Raw genomic sequence first — 21,247 nt, 5'->3', positions numbered from 1 at the left:
AATTAGGAAACCGCGAGTGGGGGGCTGGAGTGGCCGTGCACCAATTCCAATTCTCTCCCCTGCCGCCCGCCGGCCGGCCCCGTGACACGGCGAGCCGGGATGCCGTCCGCCAGCGATGCCGTAAATTACTACGGATCTCCTCCTCCCCCCTCCCCCCCCGCTCCCCCCCCCCCCCGCTCCTTCCTCCCCCCTCCCCCCCGCTCCCCCCCCCCGCTCCTTCCTCCCTCCTCCTCTCTCCTCTTCCCTCCTCCCCCGCTTGCTGGCCCTCACTTTGTGTGTACCGCGCGTGGCCCCCGGCTATCGATCCGCGGAAAATCCTATTTATGACCGCGCATCGATTACGTACTTCGTTGCTGCCTTATCCGCAGATAATGGGTGTAAAACCCAAGGACTGGTCTGGGGTACACACTCCTCCCCCCGCCCCCTGCCCCCCGTTATCCGCGTTTTGTCCACGGATGACAAAGTCATTTCCTGCTCAAGTGAGCGTGGAGGCACAAGTGGTCCCTTTTCCGTGGTGGAAATTCCATGCTCTTGTGATCGGGGGCTCTGGACAAGGCAAAATTACCAGTGAGCCGATACAATACTATTTGGAATTCTAAACGCTTGTGCAGTGCATAGGGAAAATTAATTTGTATGGCTGCGTTGGGTGATGAAGGCTTTCCTAAGGACACGGATTTTGTCAGATCAATGCACGTGGCCTAACCCAGAATTCAATAATGAAAGGATAACCACTGTTTATTTCCCCTACAAAGTGGTTCGCATTTTAATGACCCCGGAGGGATGATGGGCTGAGTCGTCCCCCAACTAGGATTTGAACTGACAACCTTCCCGGGAAAGGTGCCATCGTTGGGCCCACGTTCGCATGTTTACTGGGTCTCTCGATCTCTGGCGTTGGCAGTGCTCATCTGTGGATAAGAGGAGTGAACCGAGAGTGGTGGAATTTTTTTCCCCATGGGCTCCCCATGCTACTGTCGGTCATGGGGGTGGTGGGGGATTTGATTGCCCATACTTCACCACGCTGGTCATTGCTGGTTGTTGAAGGGGGGGGGGGGGAGAGAACCAGAAACTAAAGAAATCCAATGAGCCAGAAAGCTGTTTTCCACAGATGCTCAGTAGGGACGGTTCAGAAAGTTATAACAAAGTCCGAGGGAGTGGCTGGGAATTCAAAGTCAAGTCACCAGGTTTCATCGTGCAATGCTCTAAACCGCTGCTGCACCACCACCACCGCTGCGATCCGAAAAAATAGTCCACAATTGAACGTTGTCTTTACAAAGCGATTGTAGGTGCGGGCCAGTAAGGGTAGAGGTGTGGAGCCCTGCGATTACTCGCTCAGGCCACTGCTGGCCCAAAGCCGCCCGCTGTCCTAGAGAGGCCCTCTTCAGCAGTGTACTTTATTGCCTTAGCTTCCACGCTGGTCAGACATCCTCGAAAGGACGAGGAGCCCACCCACACTTTATCTCACCACGCGCGAGACTGCCGATCGACTAACCCACGGGTCGGCAACCTGCGGCTCTGGAGCCGCATGCGGCTCTGTAAGGGACCGTGCTTCGTGACGCGTTGTTTATTAAGGACCCGCCGTCTCGTATTCACGTTGCATTGCGGCTCGAATTCGAAAAAAATATATCTTATTGTTATTTTGGTTGCCGACCCCTGGACTAACCCATGTGTACCCGGCTGGGTGGATAGTGACGGTGGTGGGATTGGGGGGGGGGGGGTTTGAGAAATGTTGCCCCGTCGTTTCAACTGCTACACCGGGAAATGGACATGGAAGTGGCCACCTCTGGGTTGCAAGTCCGGTGCGCCCTGAACTGCTACACCACCGTGGCAGCGTCGTGGCTGGCCGGTAATGCGTAAACAAAAATTACGCACGGCGTTGATGACGCATACAATTGTGGAATAGGTTTTAAAGAGATAATGTCTGAACCTTACTCGGAGTGAGTTTGTGCTATTAAAGCGCGACGTTGCATTACAATCAAAATGTGATTCCTTGGGCGTGAGACGGATTAAATGAAACCCATTGGTGGATAGGGCTTTTGTGCAAGTGAAGGGGAATTGCCTTGAAAATGCAATACAGAGCGAGTAATTTGTTTCGTGCGTTTTAACTGCCTCTTTAGAAGCCTGTGTGCGTGCGTGCGTCTGCCTGTGTGTGCTTGTACGCGTCAGAGTGAATTGACTCGATGGATGTCTGTGTGTGTCCTTGTGTGTCTCTCTGACCGGCTGGCTGTCTGTGTGTGTCTGTCCGTCTGTTTGTTCGTCTTGCCGTTTGTCCCCCTCGTATGCCCGTGCAGGCTTTCATCGGTGCTCGCTAACAGCACTTGCTCAAAACAAGTCTGTGAAGGCTGTACGGGGGGGGCGGGGGCTATCTTTTGTATTGTGGCTGCAGGGCTGGGGACGTGATTTGTTTACTGTGAATCGTTGGAAACAATTCCAACGATTCACTCTCGGAGCTGTCAGCGCCATCATCGTTAGGAGTTCAGCCGTTCCCACCGAGGATAACGGCGCTTCAGATTTAATAAAAACAAAACGAGGCTATAAAACGGCGCGCGCCAAACCCGCGTAAATATTTAATCGTCAATAAGGCGGCGCATCTCGTGCGTGCATTTACCGCTCATAACAAACATCTCTTCGTAACCGCCACGGGCGTCCTGGCCCGTGACTCGTGATCTCGGCGCGACAGACGGGTGGAGTTTTGGCGCACGCACGCGCGCCGAATTTTTAACACGGTCGGCGGCGCGCTTTTTCTTTTTCAACGAAAGGCCAACGTCGATATCGCTCCGGTCGCTCCTCCGATCCGAAGGCAGCAGGAGGAGCAATTAACGGGGAGCGTGAGCGATGATCGTCAATTCCCCCCCCCCACAACCCCACCCCCCGCATCCCCCCACTCCAGCCCGCCCCCCTCCCCCCCGCAACCACCAAATCGTAAGACGCAGCAAGAGTGGACATCACTTGTCTCGCGTCTTCCCGCTGAGTGCTAATGAGCAAACACTTTATCGTCTGGGCTCGAGTTCGGTGGTCACTGATGGATGGGTGCGGATGATGATGATGATGCGGTCTTGACGACGAGTAGTGCTGCTGTGTCACGGGAGAAAATAAATGTGGATTCGTAATCGCGACAGCACTTCAAGACGCTGGCTGGAGAGAGCGGAGGTGCGCTTACTCGTTTTATGACAGAGAGAGAGAGAGAGTGGCAATCAGTCATGGGCAGAGGGTCTGGACTTGAACAGGGGCGGGGAGCCGAGGAATTTAACTCGGTTTGCGAGGTTCGTACGAGGGACCTACGAACAACTGCACCAAAGACAAAGATCCCCCCCCCGTATAGCCTGAAGAGAATGTTAGGGCAAGTGCTGTTAGCGAGTACTACCTATGAAGGCCGGCGCGGGCACGCGACCACCGCTCTCTTCGCACAACATTTGCCGCAGAGTGACAGTGATATCACCGCAGTGCCTGCGCCAGGCTAGGTGCGTATTGAGGCTGTCACGCGAAGAGTCGTAGGCTCCGCTGGCAGGAGGTCGCAGGTTAACGGACCGAGATGACCCTAAACACATCCACTCTGCGCCAATGCTCTCCCCCACGCACGCGCCAGTCATATAAATGCAGAAATGTCTCGCGGATAATTATTCTACATTTTTATTCATCCACCTTCATGCGGTATTAAATGACGGCGAAGGCCGTCCCGTTGATTCCTGGTAACATTATTTTCCTCCCCACCCACACTGGCACTGAGCTCCATTACAGGTAATTACACGGCGCGTGGAAACAATGCAAAGCGGGCGGGGGGAGGGCGCTTTGCCCGTTCACCACGAAACGCATTGACTCGCCCCCTCCTCCCGCGGCACGTCTGCTATCCTTCACAGGGCGGCACTAGCGGTGCAGTGGTAACGATCGGAGCCCCCCCCCCTCCCCGCAGCAATAATCGCCTGGGTTCGATTCCCGACTCGGGTGTGCCTCTCTGTGTGGAGTTTGTGTGTTCTCCCCACCCCCCTCCGGGTTCTAAATTCTGATCCCAAAGCTGTAAAGAAAAGGAATGTAGATATTCTTGGTTATTTCGGTAATATTATTATTTCCCTTCTACGTGACTTTACCGAAAGAACCAAGAATATGAATCCCTGCAGTCACGAAAGCTTTAAATCAAAAGGAATGTAGATGTTATACTGGTAGGAACCTCATGGTTCCACTAGCCTACAGGGGATTATTGTGTCCGTCCGTCCGTCGTGCATCCAAAATGGGAGGGATGGGGCTGGGTTGGGCTGGGTGGGGGGTTGGAGCGGTGGGGCTGAGTGGGGTGGGGCTGGGTAGGGTGGGGTGGGGTGGGGCTGGGTGGGGAGGGGCTGGTCACACCGTGATGCCCTTATAAAACTCAACGTTTAACCTACTCACGCCGGCTTGTGCCCGCCCTTACAGTCGGTCATATTTGCGGAATACACCACGCCGCCGTTGACCCTGGACATTGACCGAGCAACCCAACGTTCCTACCAGCTCCCTCCGCAGGAATGTGTTTGGTCAGCACATCCCATTGCTGACAAAAAAAACGATGCCTGCGAATTTCCCAATTCAGAACGACAGCAGGAACATCGCCCCTTGCTGCGAAAAAATTGGTGAGGACCCTCCTGAAAGAGAGAGCGTTGAGATGCAGCGAGGCTTCCTCGCATTCAAGAAACGTGTTAGCTCGTATCTATTCAAAGTCCCCGTCAAAGTGATTTCCTGCTCAAATGAACATTCGCGACGGATACACAATCTCTGTTGACAGTCCTGAGCCAGTGGTGGAAGTTCCGCGTTCCCATGGCGGGGACAACCGCCGTTGGCTCACTTCACGAAGTGGCACGCATTTTATACGACCTCGGAGGGGTGATGGGCCGAGTCTCCCCCCCCCCCCTCCACCAGGATTTTTGCTCGTGACGAATCCCCTTGTCCGGTGGTCACGTGACCCTGGCAATTGACTCACACGCCTGCACAACGTGCGTCTGACGAATGGGGTGTTATCTATCGGTACCGCTCATCCTAAGCCAATTGTGAACGCAGCAACATCATTTCACAAGGTTTAACACGCAATAATTGACGCCCTCTCTTAACACCGCAGTGCAAATGTGTGCCACCGATTGTTAGTAACGTAACCACACCGGCTACACTCGCCAAACATTTCCGCTCTTCCGCCAAGCCACCTGGCCTCCTGCACCTTCGACTGTCGCTGGCCCCTCGGCGTTCCGTGCCTCTGGATCTGTGCTCAGCAAACCTCGTTGATGATCATTTTAACGAGGAGCAACCTCTGTCCTCCCAACTCCCCGCCTCCTTCCTCCCCAAACCTTGCTCCCCATGCCACTCTCACTTACACAGAACCCCCCTCTCCCTCCCATCAACCCCCCCCCCCCCACACTCCCTCCTACGTACCATGGGAGGAACGCTCCCGGGATTTTCAGAAAATTAATCGTGGCACGGAGGCTGACGGGGAGATTGCTCCAAGCTTCCCCGGTTCAAGCCCCTTGTCCTCACTCCCACACACGCGCACACACACGCACACACGCAAGCGCGCATACACACGCACACGCACGCACACACGCGCACACACACGCACACACACACACACGCACACACGCGCACACACACACACGCACACACGCACACACGCACACACGCACGCACACACGCACACACACGCACACACACAAACACACGCACACACACACGCGCGCACACACACACGCACACAACAACACAAGCACACACGCGCACGCACACACACACGCACACAAACACGCATCTCTCTCTGTCGCTCTCCACACCTCCGCTCTCCCATTCCTTTCCCCCCCTGTGGGCCCTGTTAACGCGGGGGGGGGGGAGACTGACAGCTGTGGGCCGCGATTGAGGCAAATAAAAGCGACCGCCGCCGAGCTGGTAACGTCGGCAGCAATCCACTCGGCCTGCGATCTGAACTTCTGCATAGAAAAAAAAAACTTGATCGTAAAATGTTGCGTAATGTACTGTGTGTGTGTCTAACTTCTTTCGTACCGTACGTAGCCAACCGTACTCATCGGAGGCGCGCGGGGAAAGTACAAAAAGCTCAACGCAAAAAATAAGTTCTTAAGAAAGAAATGTTAGTTGTTTATCGTGGGGTTTTCTTTATCGCGTTGCGCACATCTGCATGGCTGCTGGCACAGCGGTGTGCAATGGCCAGCGGCGCCACTGGACTTGCGATCCAGAGGTCGCCGGTTCGATTCCATCTCCGAGCGCCGCAGTCAAAACGATGGCGGGGGCGGGGGGGGGGGGCGAGTTTCTTAAATCCTGCCCACCTTTAGCCACGCAGCCAGTTTGCACAGTGAATGGGTTTGCGCCACAGTTAGTCCATCGGGCGGGTTGCATGTCCCCGGGACACAACGGGTACGCAGACATCTCCCAAGACGTCTGGCCGGTGTGGAATAAGAGGAAGGGCAAAACGCCCTCTTACAGAGCCCTTCCAGCAACAGTGGCCCGAGAAAGGAAAAACAAAAACATAGCAAAGACAAAGATCCACCCGTATAGCCTTAAGAGGCTGTTGGGGCAAGTGCTGTTAGCGAGCACCTATGAAGGCCGGCACGGCGCACGAGGATTGTGAGTGGCCAGCACCACGCACGGGCCGCCTTTGTCTCCCCAGTGGCGATGTTTACTACACACCCCTCATTTGAGGCCGAGTCGACCTCGAGGAGGCCCAGGACCGACCTGTTCAAATGATCGCCACCGTTATTGGTCGCGAGCGGGAATCGAACTCGGGTAGCCGGTGCCGTAGCCACGGAAGTCGCCAGCTACCACACGCGGCCCGCTGTTCCGCCGACGGTGGTGCACCCAATTTGCCACTGTTCGGTGGGCCGAGTCGGTGGGAGGGAGGGGCAGGGTGGGGGCAGGTGTAAGTGACTTGCAGGTAACTCTCCCCGTTCTCTCAACCCGCCCGCGGCGCAGGTCCGGCGAGGTTGAGCTTCTCGCCGCGGCGGCGGTGGCGGCGTCATCACGGCGTTAACGTGGCGGAACAAACCCGAAAGGTGCTGGGCTGCGCTGCCGAGCGGGCTCGTAGGTGGAGTTGGGCGAAAGGCTGCCGAATGGAGCGAGCGAGAGAGTCGCCCAGGCGGGTTCCGGGAGCGCGAGAGCAGCCGCCGAACGATCCCGAAGCGAGTTTTTTGTTGTTTTTCTTGGTTCTTTCGGTAAAGTCACGTAGAAGGGAAGTAATAAAATAATAAAAATAAAACATAATAAAATTATTCTCACGACGTTTCGGCCACAACGCAGAGTCTGTCGCCTCGACGGACCTGGTTTTCACCTGAGGACGGCTGCTTGCGTTGTGGCCGAAACGTCGTGAAATAATTTTATTATGTTTTATTTTTATTATTTTATTACTTCCCTTCTACGTGACTTTACCGAAAGAACCAAGAAGATGAATCCCTGCAGTCACGAAAGCTTGAAATCAAAATTTTTTGTTGTTGTTGCGTTTCAAAATCCGGTGCGATTGTCCAACCAAAGAGCCTTTTTACTGAAGTTGTCAAAGCCTCGTTTCTCGGCGAGGGCTCTTGCGTCGGAGCGATAGCGCCGGTCGCCTCCGCGAGAAATATTTTGCGACGTGTGAAAGTGCCCGGAGGGAGAGAAAAAAAAAACCCGCAAACGATCGCTCCTTCGCGCGGAGAGAAAGAGCTTCGCATGGTTCACGGTCAGAGACGTGCGGCACGAGCTTCGGCTTTTCCCGAAGCGACGGTTTTTGCATTTCTATTCTCCTTATTTTATTCCCTCTCCCTCTATTTACTTGGGGGTGTTTTTTTTGTTCTTCAGTTTTCTAAAGACACCGCCCCCCCCCCCCCCCCCCGTGTCAATGTATCGTTTCCTATTCTCCGCGTCTCTCCTAAATTCCAAAGGAGGCCTCTCCGGCAGTGTGCTGGCGGCAGCAGATAAGGAGACCTATCGTCTACGGCGTCAATGACCGGGAGCACAAACACTCGGCCGGTCACGGCGCTACCTCCCGCGACCTTTTAGCGGCTGTTCGCTCAGCGGTAAACAAGTTTCCCGAGTTCGATTCCTGACTCGGGCACATTTCTTTGTTAGAGTTCACATCATGGGACCTCCTTTGCCAGTAACAAAATATGAGAATAGGTTTTTCCACTTTTTTCTGGCAACAAAATAGGTGTTAAGATGTTAAAACACCAAACTGAAACCTTTTACAAGGAATCATGTCTGCATTAACCACAATGTTTGTGGTCAAAATGCAATTAAAAAACACACTCTGATAATATATGCATTGTCTTTGAAACTGATTGGTCCACACCAGAGACAGCTTTCAATTTGAGCCTCGTCTCAAAAGGTGTTAGACCAGAGGACGCCAAAAGGCGTACACAGCACAAAGACAATGCCACTATCAGAGTAATGAGAGCTCGGGGTGAGCATCTACATCATGGGACATCCTTTGCCAGTACCAAAATATGAGAATAGGTTTTTCCCCTTTTATCTGGCAACAAAAGACAATGCATATATTATCAGAGTACGTTTTTTGTTTGCATTTTTACCACAAATATTGTGGTTAATAAAGACATGATTCCTTGTAAAAGGTTTCAGTTTGGTGTTTTAACATCTTAACACCTGTTTTGTTGCCAGAAAAAAGGGGAAACCCTATTCTAAGAGATCACATGTTCTCTCCCCCGTGTTCTGCATGGGTTTCCTCCAAAAAGTTGTGTAAAAGAAACGTACGTCACTAATTTGGTGGTCGTGGCCAAATGTCCCCGCACCTCCAATTAGCACGGTTGGCTACGTACGTGTGAATGAAATTCAACATATGTACGTACCAAAGCTGAAAAATGTACCTGCACATTAGTTAAAAGGGATCATACGAAAGCAGCTGCAGCACCCACATCAGCCACCCTATTGCAAAACAAAAACTCGGCAGGACCCACCTGAAAAAGATGCTTGAGACTGAGCAATACTTTCTTAAAGAACACAAGTGCAAATTTTCGATTTAAAGCTTTCTTCTTGGTTCTTTCGGTAAAGTCACGTAGAAGGGAAATAATAAAAAAAACATAATAAAATAATTCTCACGACGTTTCGGCCACAACGCAAGCAGCCGTCCTCAGGTGAAAAACAGGTCTGTCAGAAAGACAGCGTCTGAATGAACACAACCAGGCTTGGCAGCGTATATTTAAGCTGGGTTGGAGGGGGAAGAGCGCCTTGACAAAGGAATTATTATGTTTTTTATTTCCCTTCTACGTGACTTTACCGAAAGAACCAAGAAGATGAACACAAGTGCAATAATAAAATAAATATTAATACATTCTAGACATTGAAAAATACCGCCTGTCCTAACCTGTTAAATATTTAATTGAAACTGTCTGGCACAGAACATGTGCAACTGTTGCCGCCAGAGAACCTTCTAAAAAACCAGCAGTGTGCGCACCATATACTGGCCCTCCTCTACTTACGAACGAGTTAGGTTCCAGAGGTGCTGTCCGTAAGTCGATTTCTTCGTAAGTCCAACTTTACTCCTGTCGATTCCCAACATGCTGTAAGACTCGTACACTCAACACGGGGAATGGCTTTACAAGTTGGATAATCTCCTGTAGATGTAGATGCCACTGGTTCTTTATGTCCGAGCAGACAGGTTTGTTCGTATCTTTGAAAGTTCGAATGTTCGTAAGTAGTTGAGTCCCTGCAATTATTTTTGTATTTATGTATTCGTGTATTTGACTGGGTGTGATGTGCCCGAAATAAACGCGTACCGCTCTTTTGAGCCTCGTCGCTGGGAGAAGTAGAACAAAAATCCCAATGTGCCGTGCTAACGGAGACTTTCTGGATTCACTCGGGTCGTACCGCGGCTCCTCGTCGCCCACAACGACGGTTCGCTCGCCAAGTGAACCGTGGGGGCGTCTCGCGCAACAACGCAGCAGGCCGAGCCCCGTGGCGGCCGCGAGGGTTGAACGTCGATTAAGTTGACGAGCGAACGTACAGGGCGACACTTGAGGGGCTTCATCCGACGGTGATGACGACGACGACAGCTTGATAGACGTCTGCCCAACCACGCGTGGTCGGTTTCGCACCTCCGACTAGCACGGTTTTGGCTACATAGTTGAAGTTCAACGTATGTACATGCAGTTGCCTGACTGATAACCGAGCTCTCTGCTGAGCAAACTTTAGACGAGATAAGAAAAATAACCGAGGAGAGACGGGAGCTCTGAAATCAGCTCGAGTGCAGGTGCTTGGTGAATTGTTACGACGCAGGACCGTGTGGAGGTGGCTCGCGTCCATCAGCAGGCTTTCATCCAGCAGTGGATCGACCACGGCCGACGATGCAATCAATCGCAAAGAGCAGCCGTGGCACATCCAAGCTCAAACCTGCGACGTACAATTTCCAGAAAGGGCCGAGACCTTGATCCTCGGCTCTCGCGTCTCATCATCAACGCGGAGCCCGAGAGCTTCCGTTGAATTGGAAAGATTCGGTGACGGCTCGGGAGGCTGAGTTGAGAGAGCCACACCGCCACCACCACCCACGCCTCCGACCGCCGCGTGTCACTCGCAGCTCGTCACCGTGTCATGTGCAGCTCGTCACCGTGTCACGCGCGGCTCGCTGCATCACGCTCGTGACGCGCCTCCAACACGTCAGGCCTTGCTCGCCGGAAAAAAAACAAGTTTTCCGCTGCAAAAGTTCTTCGGTGTGTTTTTTGTTTGTCCTCTTCGGCGAACGTTGCGGGCACGTCAGCGCCAGTGTTGTCACCTTTGAGGTACAAAAAAAACGGGACGCATCATGGGAGGAAGGGGAGGAGGAGGAGGGATATCTCGCACAATACCGCAGGAAGAGAGAGCTACATGCAAATGCCTTATCTTGAGTGGTGCATCATCATTATTACAATTATTACAATGCAACTGACAAAAGCTTCCGGGAAGACATAGGTTTGCCAGGACAATTTTGGAGAAGCCGGGACACAGGTGACAACTTCATTGCGGTCAGCGTGATGATGAGAAACAATACAAAGGAAATGGTATAAACGAGGCAGGAAAAAATATTCTTAAACTGAGGTACAAAAAAAACCTAGAAGAATATCTGACAATGCTTGGACGAGGGCAGAACTACGTGTAATTGTGCTGTCGTAAGTGGTCTATGATTATTATTATTCATATTTGGAAACTGGCAAAAACCGATCGCTTAAATGTTCCGGGAAAAAAGTACACATTTCTCAGGACGGTTATTTCAACAAGAGGACGATCCTGGGGGAAACCGAGAACGGGTGGCAACGCTGGTCAGCGCGCACTACGGAGTAAGTGGCAACCGACAAATCTGGCTCTGGAGTGACATTTTTTTGTTAATTTGCGTTCCGGCAGCACGACGTTTTTCGGCCGAGACGGAGTTAACACCGAGAAGGCGGCGGTGGCGGTGGTGTAAATCATTAAAAAAACACGGCTGACAATTTATCCATCAAACGTTTCAAACGTGGAAATGATGAAGAAAAACCCCCAGCGTGTTTCACGCTTCAGCCAAATGGTTTAGAAAACGAAACTATATACATTTTCTTTTTCAATCAGGTTAAGCCCCACTGAGCTACACAGATCTTTTTCAGAAGCGACCTGGCCACAAACGGTAGCTCGACGAAGCGGCTTATCGCGTGGAAATTTACAGCGGCCAAATGCTCGTCGAACTGCCGAGCGCAACACCACCGTTGCCCGGTGCTCGGGCCGTCCCTGCAACAACCATCGCTACTCACGGAGTTACAGCCGTTGTTGGCGAGCACTTTTATGGAAGGAGAGTTGAGAAATGTAAACGTGAAGAGCGTGGGCGTCCATTTGTCTTCTCCCTTTCCAACCCCCCCCCCCCGTCCTGCCAAATTTGTACAGCAATAAAGAAAAAACAAAGTACAGAAATAACAGACGTTTGCTTTAAAAATAAATATCTAAATGCATTTTTAAATAAGTTGAAAACAATCGTGACTTGTAGTACAGTGCATTTGATGAAGTTTTTTTTTTAAGGAGTAAAATATTGCAATTTTTGACAAAAAAACGCCCTGCTATTGTAAACATTTTCCACGTAACGTTATTGCGCACATTTATTTTCTTTCGCGCAACAAATCGCGGCGACACGAGGGCGGCCCGAGACGAATGGAAAACTCGGAACGTCGCCGCCGAGCCGCCCGCCCGTTTTAGGAGCCCAACGGAAGCGGTAAAAAATGTCTTAACCCCAAGCCCTAGGGTCGCAGCCGGGTCGTTCCTCGCAGACTCCGTAGTTGTGGGACACGCCGTGTTTTGTTGGGAGCGCGGCGAGGAGACGGAATGGGAGCACGGCTCTTGTCGCAGAGTGGCCTAGTTTCTCCGGGGCCTCCTTGACGCGCCAGTGCGTTGCCACCGCCAAACGCCTACGAAGATTCGAATCTTACGATACAGCCGCCGCACTGTGAATGCAGACCCTCATCTGTGCATTCCGTGCGTGCATCAATTTATTCCATGCGCGACTCCGCGTTCTTGATGTCGCGATCGCTCGGCTCCTCTTGAATCGACCCCAACAGATTCGATGAGCACAGCTGGGTGCAGGACAGCGAACTTCCTTGACCCACACGCTGCCCTTGAATCACACCCCGCCCTTGACCCACACCCTGCCCTTGACCCACACCCTGCCCTTGACCCACACCCTGCCCTTGACCCACACCCTGCCCTTGATCCACCCCCTGCCCTTGACACACACCCTGCCCTTGACCGACACCCTGCCCTTGACCCACACCCTGCCCTTGACTCACACCCTGCCCTTGACCAACACCCTGCCCTTGATCCACCCCCTGCCCTTGACACACACCCTGCCCTTGACCAACACCCTGCCCTTGACCCACACCCTGCCCTTGACCCACACCCTGCCCTTGATCCACCCCCTGCCCTTGACACACACCCTGCCCTTGACCAACACCCTGCCCTTGACCCACACCCTGCCCTTGACCCACACCCTGCCCTTGATCCACCCCCGACCGAGTCGATGGATCGCCATGGTTCAGAATCTGCTGGTCGTTGTCTCGTTTGTGCCGTGTGTCTTATATGTTCCCATCGTTTTAGCGTCTGGTTCGTGCCTTCAGCCTTAAAATATACTTGAGAATCTAATTGAAATTTTACAAATCGCAAATAACATGCCCTTATATTCGCAATTTTACACAAGCATCACGAGCATTATCCTTTTTAAATTAATCAAATTATTAAGTCACGTTTGCCGTGCTGTGTTTACATCATCGTCACTATCAGCCATGTTCAATCCGCTGCTGGATGAAGGCCTCCTCTCCCACGCCGGCTTCGCCATCCGCGACGGTCCTGCGATGTGACAATCCGCCCGGCTCCTGCGTAGCAACAATCGTGTTTTCAAAAGACACTTCAATTTAGTCTATGAAACCGGATTTGTTAACTAACACATTTGTTTTAACTGGATGACAGATTGGACCATGGACAAACAAATAAGCGAGCGACTGAGCGGAATACAAAACATAACCAAATGTTTTTATTTCATTTTGAGACTTACAGTATAAACAAACGTGGATTTTTTTTTAACGAGCATCTCGTTTGGAAGCTTTGGGACAATGCTCGGAATACTGCTTGTCAAATTAGCCCCTTCCTCCTGGCTGGGGCCACTGTGTTCCGCTAATTAACAGCTGAAGGCTGGATTTTGCCGCTTCATATTCCCCCCTCCCCCTTCCTTACAGCTGAGAGACCTCAAGGGTCCTGACATCGGGCCCGAGTTATTATAATTAAATAAACTCTCATTCCTGCTCGCTGCGCGGTTGAGTTGCTGCGGCATTTCTTATTATCGGTCGGAACAATATTATCGGTCGGAATTTATTTTGGCGCTCCTCATCCATCTCGTCGTGTTTTTGTCCTCGTGATGTTTAATCTGTCATTGGAGGAGGAATACGTTGTGGTTACGATGATAGAGGGACATCGTGGACAGGCGTACTTTGTTCTTGAGTGCCGGTGTTTTACGACGATTATCGCTACGCCAAGCCAAACCCTAGAAGCGTTCTGGAAAATACCGAGCGAGAAATGAAGGCCCGGGGGAATCGCTGGCGTTTGTCCGTGGTTTTTTATGAGCGGACGGGTGAATGTGAACCCGCGTTCGTGACACTCCTGGCCTCCAGAATTCTCGCGTCGTTAAACAAAGCAACCGGACCCCGCGTAACGCACCGATCGGAACGGTAAGCACGGTCGAAGACACTTCACGAGAAGCGATCATGGCCGGCGGTCGAGGCTGACGACGGATTCACAGCCAAGAGGAGCGAACGCTCCCGAGAGGACGTTTCGCCAGTTTCTTGTCCACTCACCAGGGTAGCTTGTACATTAACCACAGCCTCATGTCGTGTTTTCACTGTGGCATCTTGTAAAATATACCCCTGTATCTTCTTGGTTCTTTCGGTAAAGTCACGTAGAAGTAATAAAATAATAAAACATAATAAAATAATTCTCACGACGTTTCGGCCACAACGCAAGCAGCCGTCCTCAGGTGAAGAATGAAACACCACCAAGCCGAAACGTCGTGAGAATTATTTTATTATGTTTTATTTTTATTATTTTATTACTTTCCTTCTACGTGACTTTACCGAAAGAACCAAGAAGATGAATCCCTGCAGTCACGAAAGCTTTAAATCGAAATACCCCTGTACGTTCACTGCAGCCTCGTGTCCCTGTCACTCCGTCCAACGTGGCCGTTGGCGGCCCATTCCTGTCGGCCTCTTGCCGCGCGGCGTTCACCACGGGCCTTCCGCGCACTCGCAGCGATCCGTCGGCGCGCGGCTGACCGTCGCGCTTGCCACTCCTTCTCTCTCCCCCTCCTCCCCCGTGCCCTTCCGCCGCAGCGCCAAGCCGGCGCTGTGCCTGGAGCCCGACGGCGGCACGCTGCCCCTGTCGGGCGTCCCGCTGGGCAGCCCGGGCCACCGGCGCGAGCTGGAGCGCGTCGCCTCCTTCCTGCAGGGCGGCTCGCCGCACCTGCGCGGCCTCAACTCGGTGGAGCTGAGCTTCGCCGAGCTCACGGACGACGGGCTGCGCCTGCTGCTGCCGGGCCTCGCGGCGCTGCCCAACCTCGCCAGCCTGGCGCTCAACGGCAACCGGCTGACGCGCGCCGTGCTCCGCGACCTGGCCGAGTCGCTCAAGGAGCCGCGCTCCTTCCCGTCGCTCTCCTGGGTCGACCTGGGCAACAACGTGGACATCTTCTCGCTGCCACAGCCCATGCTGCTGGCGCTGCGCAAGCGCTGCCCCAAGCAGGGCAGCCTGCCCACCATCCACGAGGCGATGGAGGAGAAGGCGGCCGCGGCGGCCGTGGTGGTGGCGGCGGCCGCGGTGGCGGTGCAACGCGGCGGCTGCGGTGGCGCAGAGGGGTCGCGGGGTCACGGCGTCGCCGCCGGTGCCGCCGCCGCCTCCGCCGTCAACGGATGCTCCGGGACGACCCCGGCGGCGGCGATCGCGACGACGACGGCGGCGGCGACGACGGCGACGTCCTCAGAGGAGCCGGCTTGGGGCGGAGGGTCTGAGGAGCAAGGGGAGCGCGGGACGGCGGTCAGATGACTCGTCGCTTCGGTGCGCTTTGCAGCTCCCGCAGCGAACGACGCGTTACTTTCTGACCGATTAAAACGAGGCGACGTTTCAGGCCTCCTCCAAGCCGTCGCCGATCCCTTGAGCGTTGGGTGAGAGATCATGCCTGATCTTGGCTTATGATGACGACCACGACGACGTGCGTAGGTTACATCCAGATGGAGATGAAGGGGTCGTCGGGGGCAGTTGCCGTCGATGGCGTCGCACGCTGCGCCTCGTGCACAGCCGCCGCGTGACCTCCAGCGACCCCCTCCTGCAGCGTCAAACCTTCCGGCTTCACGTCGCTTGTCCGTTGGTAGCCGACACGTTTGGGCGTCTCCCTGCGCAGGTGGCACATTGAGCAGCACTCGCCTCGGTCGCAATCAAGCAGAGCCGGTGGTGGATGTTCTCGCAGTGGACGAGCGCGCGCGGGCACACGTTCACGCAAAACGCAAAACGCGCGACGGAGTGCAGCAGGAACGGCGTCTCACAAAGCGGTGCGGTGCGTTTCGGCGAGCGTCACGCTTCGGAGAGGGCTCACACCGACACCCGCCCCCCCACCCCCACTGCCCAGGTCTCCCTTGCGAAAGAGACTCTGTTGACTGAGACCTGGTTCTCACAACTGGCACCTACGCTGCCAGCTGTGCCCGCTTCGCGATGGGCCAATTGGTACGACACGTGACTCATGGCTCAACATTGCGACGTGCGGCCCGCGATCCTTTAGACGATGTCCGAGATGTGCAATTCTCAATACCGGGCAGGTTGGAGAGGGCATAAGAGGATAAGTCTTCAGTGGATAGTAATTTTACACATCGCTGGAGGTATTTGATTATTAAATGTTCTTGGTTTTTCCACTGCCCCCCCTCAACCAACCCCCCAGTTCCAATTGCACTACCGGCATCATGTCGCAAGACAGGGAGAATCCTTGTAGATATCTGCCGGCAGTAATGTGCCCCACGTGTTAAAAGAACCGACTTTGTCTGGAAAAAAACCCGGGGGGGGGGGGACACACACTTTCCCCTGCACCCTTCTATGATAGTGTTTTTACAATTATTTAAATTCTCCTAGCTGGAATTTAGCCAAAACCAAGAGCAAAACCAAATATGATGGTAGGGGTTTGTGTGTGTGTGTGCGCTTGTGTTTTTTGGTTTATTACTGTTCGAGCCAAGACCCATCTTGCTCTGGGCAGCTGAGAACCTGGCCACTGAAACCCAAATTCGAACCCAGGACTCTCTCAGCGGTGCCGTCTGACCTCTGACCCCCTCCCACTCCCCCCCCCCCCCCGGGGTCACTTCAATATTTTAATAGTTTATTTTGAAAGACCTATCATGTTCGAGATTTACAAGAACAGGAAGGACACTCGTCGCGAGTGACCTCGTGTGTGTCTGGGATCGTGGTTACGTGCGTACGTGGGGAAATTAACACCGGGGCGTTTTAAATAGGTCCGGATGTCGCCCTTCAGTATGCTTCAAGAATACCGTGTCTATATCGATTGTTCAATAGATGTTTTTTTGTGCAGCTTGTACAGAGATGCGTGTATATGTACGTAAGTAAATATATGTTCGTAAACATATACACGGCTTTAGACACGAAATAAATAAAATAAATATTATAGTAAATTATAAGATTATATTTAATGCTTGGTGAAGGCTTTCCCTCATCCTACTGACATTGGCCTTTGGGGTTGTTTGACCATACTTCACCACGCTGGTCAGTGCGGAATGGTAAAGTGGGTGCAGGCCCAGGACCGGTTCAAATTTCGCTCACCACTGATGTCACCCGGGCCAGGAATCGAACTTATGTCAGCGAGTTCATAGTGAAGTGTTTGCCAACCATTGCCATTCACCATTCAAATGTGTACACATATTTGGTTACAAAACAAAGATACCCTGTATAGCCTCAATAGGTTGTTGGGCAAGTGCCATTAGTGGAACACATGATACGGCTGGAACGGCGTATTGCATGGTGGGGTGGGCAGCGCAACTCCCGGCCGCGTATATCTCCCTCGTGCCGATGTTGACACGTTACACCAGGGTAAGGCTGAGTCAACCTAGGGGAGGTCCAGGACCGGTTCAGATATTCATCACCATTGTTGGCCGCCGTGCGTTGACCACTACACTACCGCTGCCCACCAACAGCGTGCGTGCACACAACGTGCAAAACGCACAAACGCAAAAACAAGATCATTGAACGAGGACGAGAAAAAAAATCCTTTGGCCTAGAGATTGAAAAATACATTAGAAAAGCGAATAAGTTCTTGGTAAAGCAACGTATCACGGTTGTTTTTTTACGTATGAAATAAAAAATGTCATTATAGAACCCAGAATATAGAGTGTGGATTTCAAAAAGATGGAAAAGCAACAGTCGGCGGTGTAACACGTGCGACGTAATGCACCCTAAAAAAACTAGAGATCGAACGAGGGAGTCGAGGCCCGCGGTTTTTATTTTTTTATAAATCGCGGATCTGAATGGTTTCAAAGCATAAATGGAATCCTGAGAGACGCGCGAAGGCCGGGGACCCTTCGCAATTTGGCGCTCCGACCATTACTTCTGCCGAGCCACTCGTATTCTTCAATCCGAATGATACAGCCATGACCTTCAAGAATCGCCGAAATGCGATTGCTGAATTGCTACGTTGGGTTGCGTCAATTGTTATTCGACTTGCCGGCGAGCTGAAACTTCAGTGCCAATTACAAGTTCAACGTTTGCGCGCGTGGCGGTTTTATTTGTTTGGTTACGTCGGGTGGTGGAGGGTGTTTTACAGCACAGTTGGCTTCAACGTTACATGGCCTGACCCAAAAATAGACTGTGTATCACAAAGATACAACGCAAGGGGCAGCTACAATTCACTGCGGCTTGAAATCTCATTCTCCGCTTTGAAGGTTTTGATGCCAACCATGCCAAGAATGCCTCACCTGAGCACTGTAGTTACCTTTGTTTATTCTTATTATGACAATTGTTTACCCAAGAAAGCCTTACCAACTTTCAAGACTCTTATCAGGTGAGCTCTTCAAGTGTTCACAGTAGAGGGCGATGTTGCTTTGTGTAGTCCCAATTGAGAAATCTGTAGGTAATTTTTTTTGCATTGGGGGATGTTTGGCCGATACCAGGGTAAAAAAAAATGTTTTAGCTACGATAAAAAAGCCGGAGAACCCGGAGGAAAACCAACGCAGAGACACGAGGGAGAACATACAAACTCCACACGGAGGTGCCCGAGGTCTCCAATCGAACCCAGGAGCGTCTTTCTGCGACGTACGAATGTTACCACCGTGCAAACCTCTCCCTCCGCCCGATGGAACGCGGCCCTTTTGTGCCAGCTGCGCATATTAGCCACCGTGCCATCACGCACAAGCGTGTTGGCACACGCACAAGCGTGCTTACTTAACCGAATGTCAGTCTTTACGCAGGAATGTCCTCCCCCCCCCTCCCTTTTAATCGTAAGCTGAGAACCAATTGTTTACAAGAGGCGCTATCTTACAACCTGCGAATGTAAGACGTTAACAAAATGTAATTACGGCGACAGCAGCAGACAGCGCGACACACAGCCTTGCTCACAACAGAGAATGCGGGTGGGAGTTTATACCTTGTACAGGAGCGCGCAGTGTTCACGTCCGCCGGGAGCTGCTACCTCGGCGTGTAAGGGTCCGCATGCCGGACATTGTAATCCAGAGGTCACCGCTTCGATTCCATGGGTAATCCCACCTCTTCCCAAGACGTGTCTCGAAGTGTAGGCCAAGTACCCACCAAAGGTAGCGCTCCAGAGCTCCCTCTGACGAGGAGTTAACGTCCCCCAGTTAAACGGAATCAGAATGTGTATTTATACCGGAGGAATCCGATGAGCTATGGAGCTCTTCTTTCACAGATGTCCAGGTAGGAGAGAGGGTCGCAATGTTACAACAAACAGTGCGAAGACACGATACGAGTGCAAAGTGTCGGAAAGGTAAACAAATTACTAACATAACAATTCTTACGTTTCATCATTAGACCTCCTTTGCCAGTACCAAAATATAATAATAGGGGTTTTCCCCTTTTTTCTGGCAACAAAACTGAAACCTTTTTACAAGGATTCATGTCTGCATTAACCACAATACTTGCAGTCAAATGCAAACAAAAAAAGGGGGAAAACCCTATTTTTATTAAATCTTATGTTTATTTTACCACGAAAAGCCCACTCGGCTATGAGCTTCTTTTTCACAAGCGACCTGGCCACAAATGATAGTTCAACAAAATGGCCTATCGCGTGGAAATGTTCCGGACGAACGAGGGTGGTATGGGAGTGCCATCCCCAGGGGACTTCCGTTGCGAATGTTCGACGGTGACGAGGGCGAAATGCGAGCCCCTCCTCGTACCGTTTTTCCACTGCCACACCCGAGCTTTGCCAGCGTGCGGCGCTCACTTCCGATGAGCGCGATTGGCTACATACGGTGCGAAAGGAGTTCAACATACAGGTGGTTTTCCACTGGCTGTTTGCCGAGCCAGAACCAAACCGTGCTACGCTGGCCTGACAAGACAGCTACATCTGGTCCGCGTGGCCAGGCAGGACCAGGCGCGAGGTGAATAATTTTCCTCACACTTGGCGTCGGGCGCTTACGCTCAGACACGTGACGTCAAAGGCACGGTTCGGTTTCTGTGGTGGAAAAATACGTGGTGCTTGCTTCCTGAGCCGCGTCAAGGCTGGCACTGCACAGCTCCGGCACGATTCGGTTGTGAAGTGGAAAAGACGCGTGTTCCTATATCCAACGAGCACCGCACGACCATGAACTCCATGGTCGAGAAAATAAAAGTGATTTCCTTGCAAAAGGTTTCCGTTTGGTGTTTTTACCATCTTAACACACCTGTTTTATTGCCACAAAGGGTCAAACATTCTGACGAGTCTTCTGTAAAAACACCGCGGATTTTGTTTTTTTTTTGCCATGCGGCGCAAGTCAACCTCTTTGTAGTCGTGTCGAGACTTGTGTGGTTTTTTTTTGCTTGTGGAATGAAAGCCGTCAACTGTGGGCGACGTCCTAGAGCTGGGCTGGGGGGATATTCGATTACTCAACTAATCGCTCATTCCAAACCCATCATCAGTCCCGAGTGCTCGGCTAAATAAGAGAAGACACGAAAACAGCCCGGGAGGGTTGGGGGGGGGGAGTCTCACCTCTGTTGCCACGCGTGCCGCTGGACGAGAGGTGATGGGCGGCACTTGGTGACGTTATCGGCATCGCCGCGATGGGCCCGTGTCACGCTGCCCACTACTCGTACCTGTAAAGCTGGGGGGGGTCACCTGCCTTCAGGAGATTTATTAACTCGCCCCGAGTAAGAGACTACAGAAAAAAAAAAACACTGAATTATTTTAATCCTTTTTGTCGATTGTCTTCTTAGCCCCAGCTCTACGGGCGCTATCTGGCCGTGTTTGACAGCGTGCATTGATGTAAGAAAAAAAAGTGTCGCATTTGGCTCCGTGACGATCCTCGCCTTGCTTGCGCCCCCCCCCCCTCCTCCCTCCGCCGTCTTTAACGTCCCGTCAACGTCCCGTCAACGTCCCACCAACGTTCTTGCGAGTCACGCTGCGATCACGGAGAACAAACGCTGCACTCTTTGCCAGACGTCTAGTGGTGGTGGAAGATGCTTTAAATGGGAAATAAAAGCATATTTTGTATTGCTCCTTGCTCCGCGATCGCATTCATTTTTGCTCGCCTGCGCAAGAGGAAAGTTAAGTCTCTCGATGCCCCAGTAGGTAGGATGAGCA

General features: G+C 52.3%; 1 protein-coding gene across 2 annotated transcripts in view; it reads left to right on the top strand.

Annotated features, from left to right (window-relative positions):
* Positions 1-21,162, top strand: part of LOC144730975 (leucine-rich repeat-containing protein 75A-like) — a 76,924-nt gene extending 55,762 nt beyond the window's left edge. For both annotated transcript variants that reach the window (XM_078611880.1, XM_078611879.1), the window contains one exon: positions 14,805-21,162. In XM_078611880.1, the coding sequence (XP_078468006.1) occupies positions 14,805-15,510 (706 nt within the window). In that variant the 3' untranslated portion in view covers positions 15,511-21,162. The remainder of the gene's footprint in view (positions 1-14,804) is intronic.
* The last annotated feature ends 85 nt before the right edge of the window (positions 21,163-21,247 follow it).

Source organism: Lampetra planeri, chromosome 37 (assembly GCF_965212315.1).
Source record: "Lampetra planeri chromosome 37, kcLamPlan1.2.h2, whole genome shotgun sequence".
NCBI classification, from domain to species: Eukaryota; Metazoa; Chordata; class Hyperoartia; order Petromyzontiformes; family Petromyzontidae; genus Lampetra; species Lampetra planeri.
Note: the sequence above shows the minus strand (reverse complement) of the source record. Positions and strands in the feature narration are given on the sequence as shown.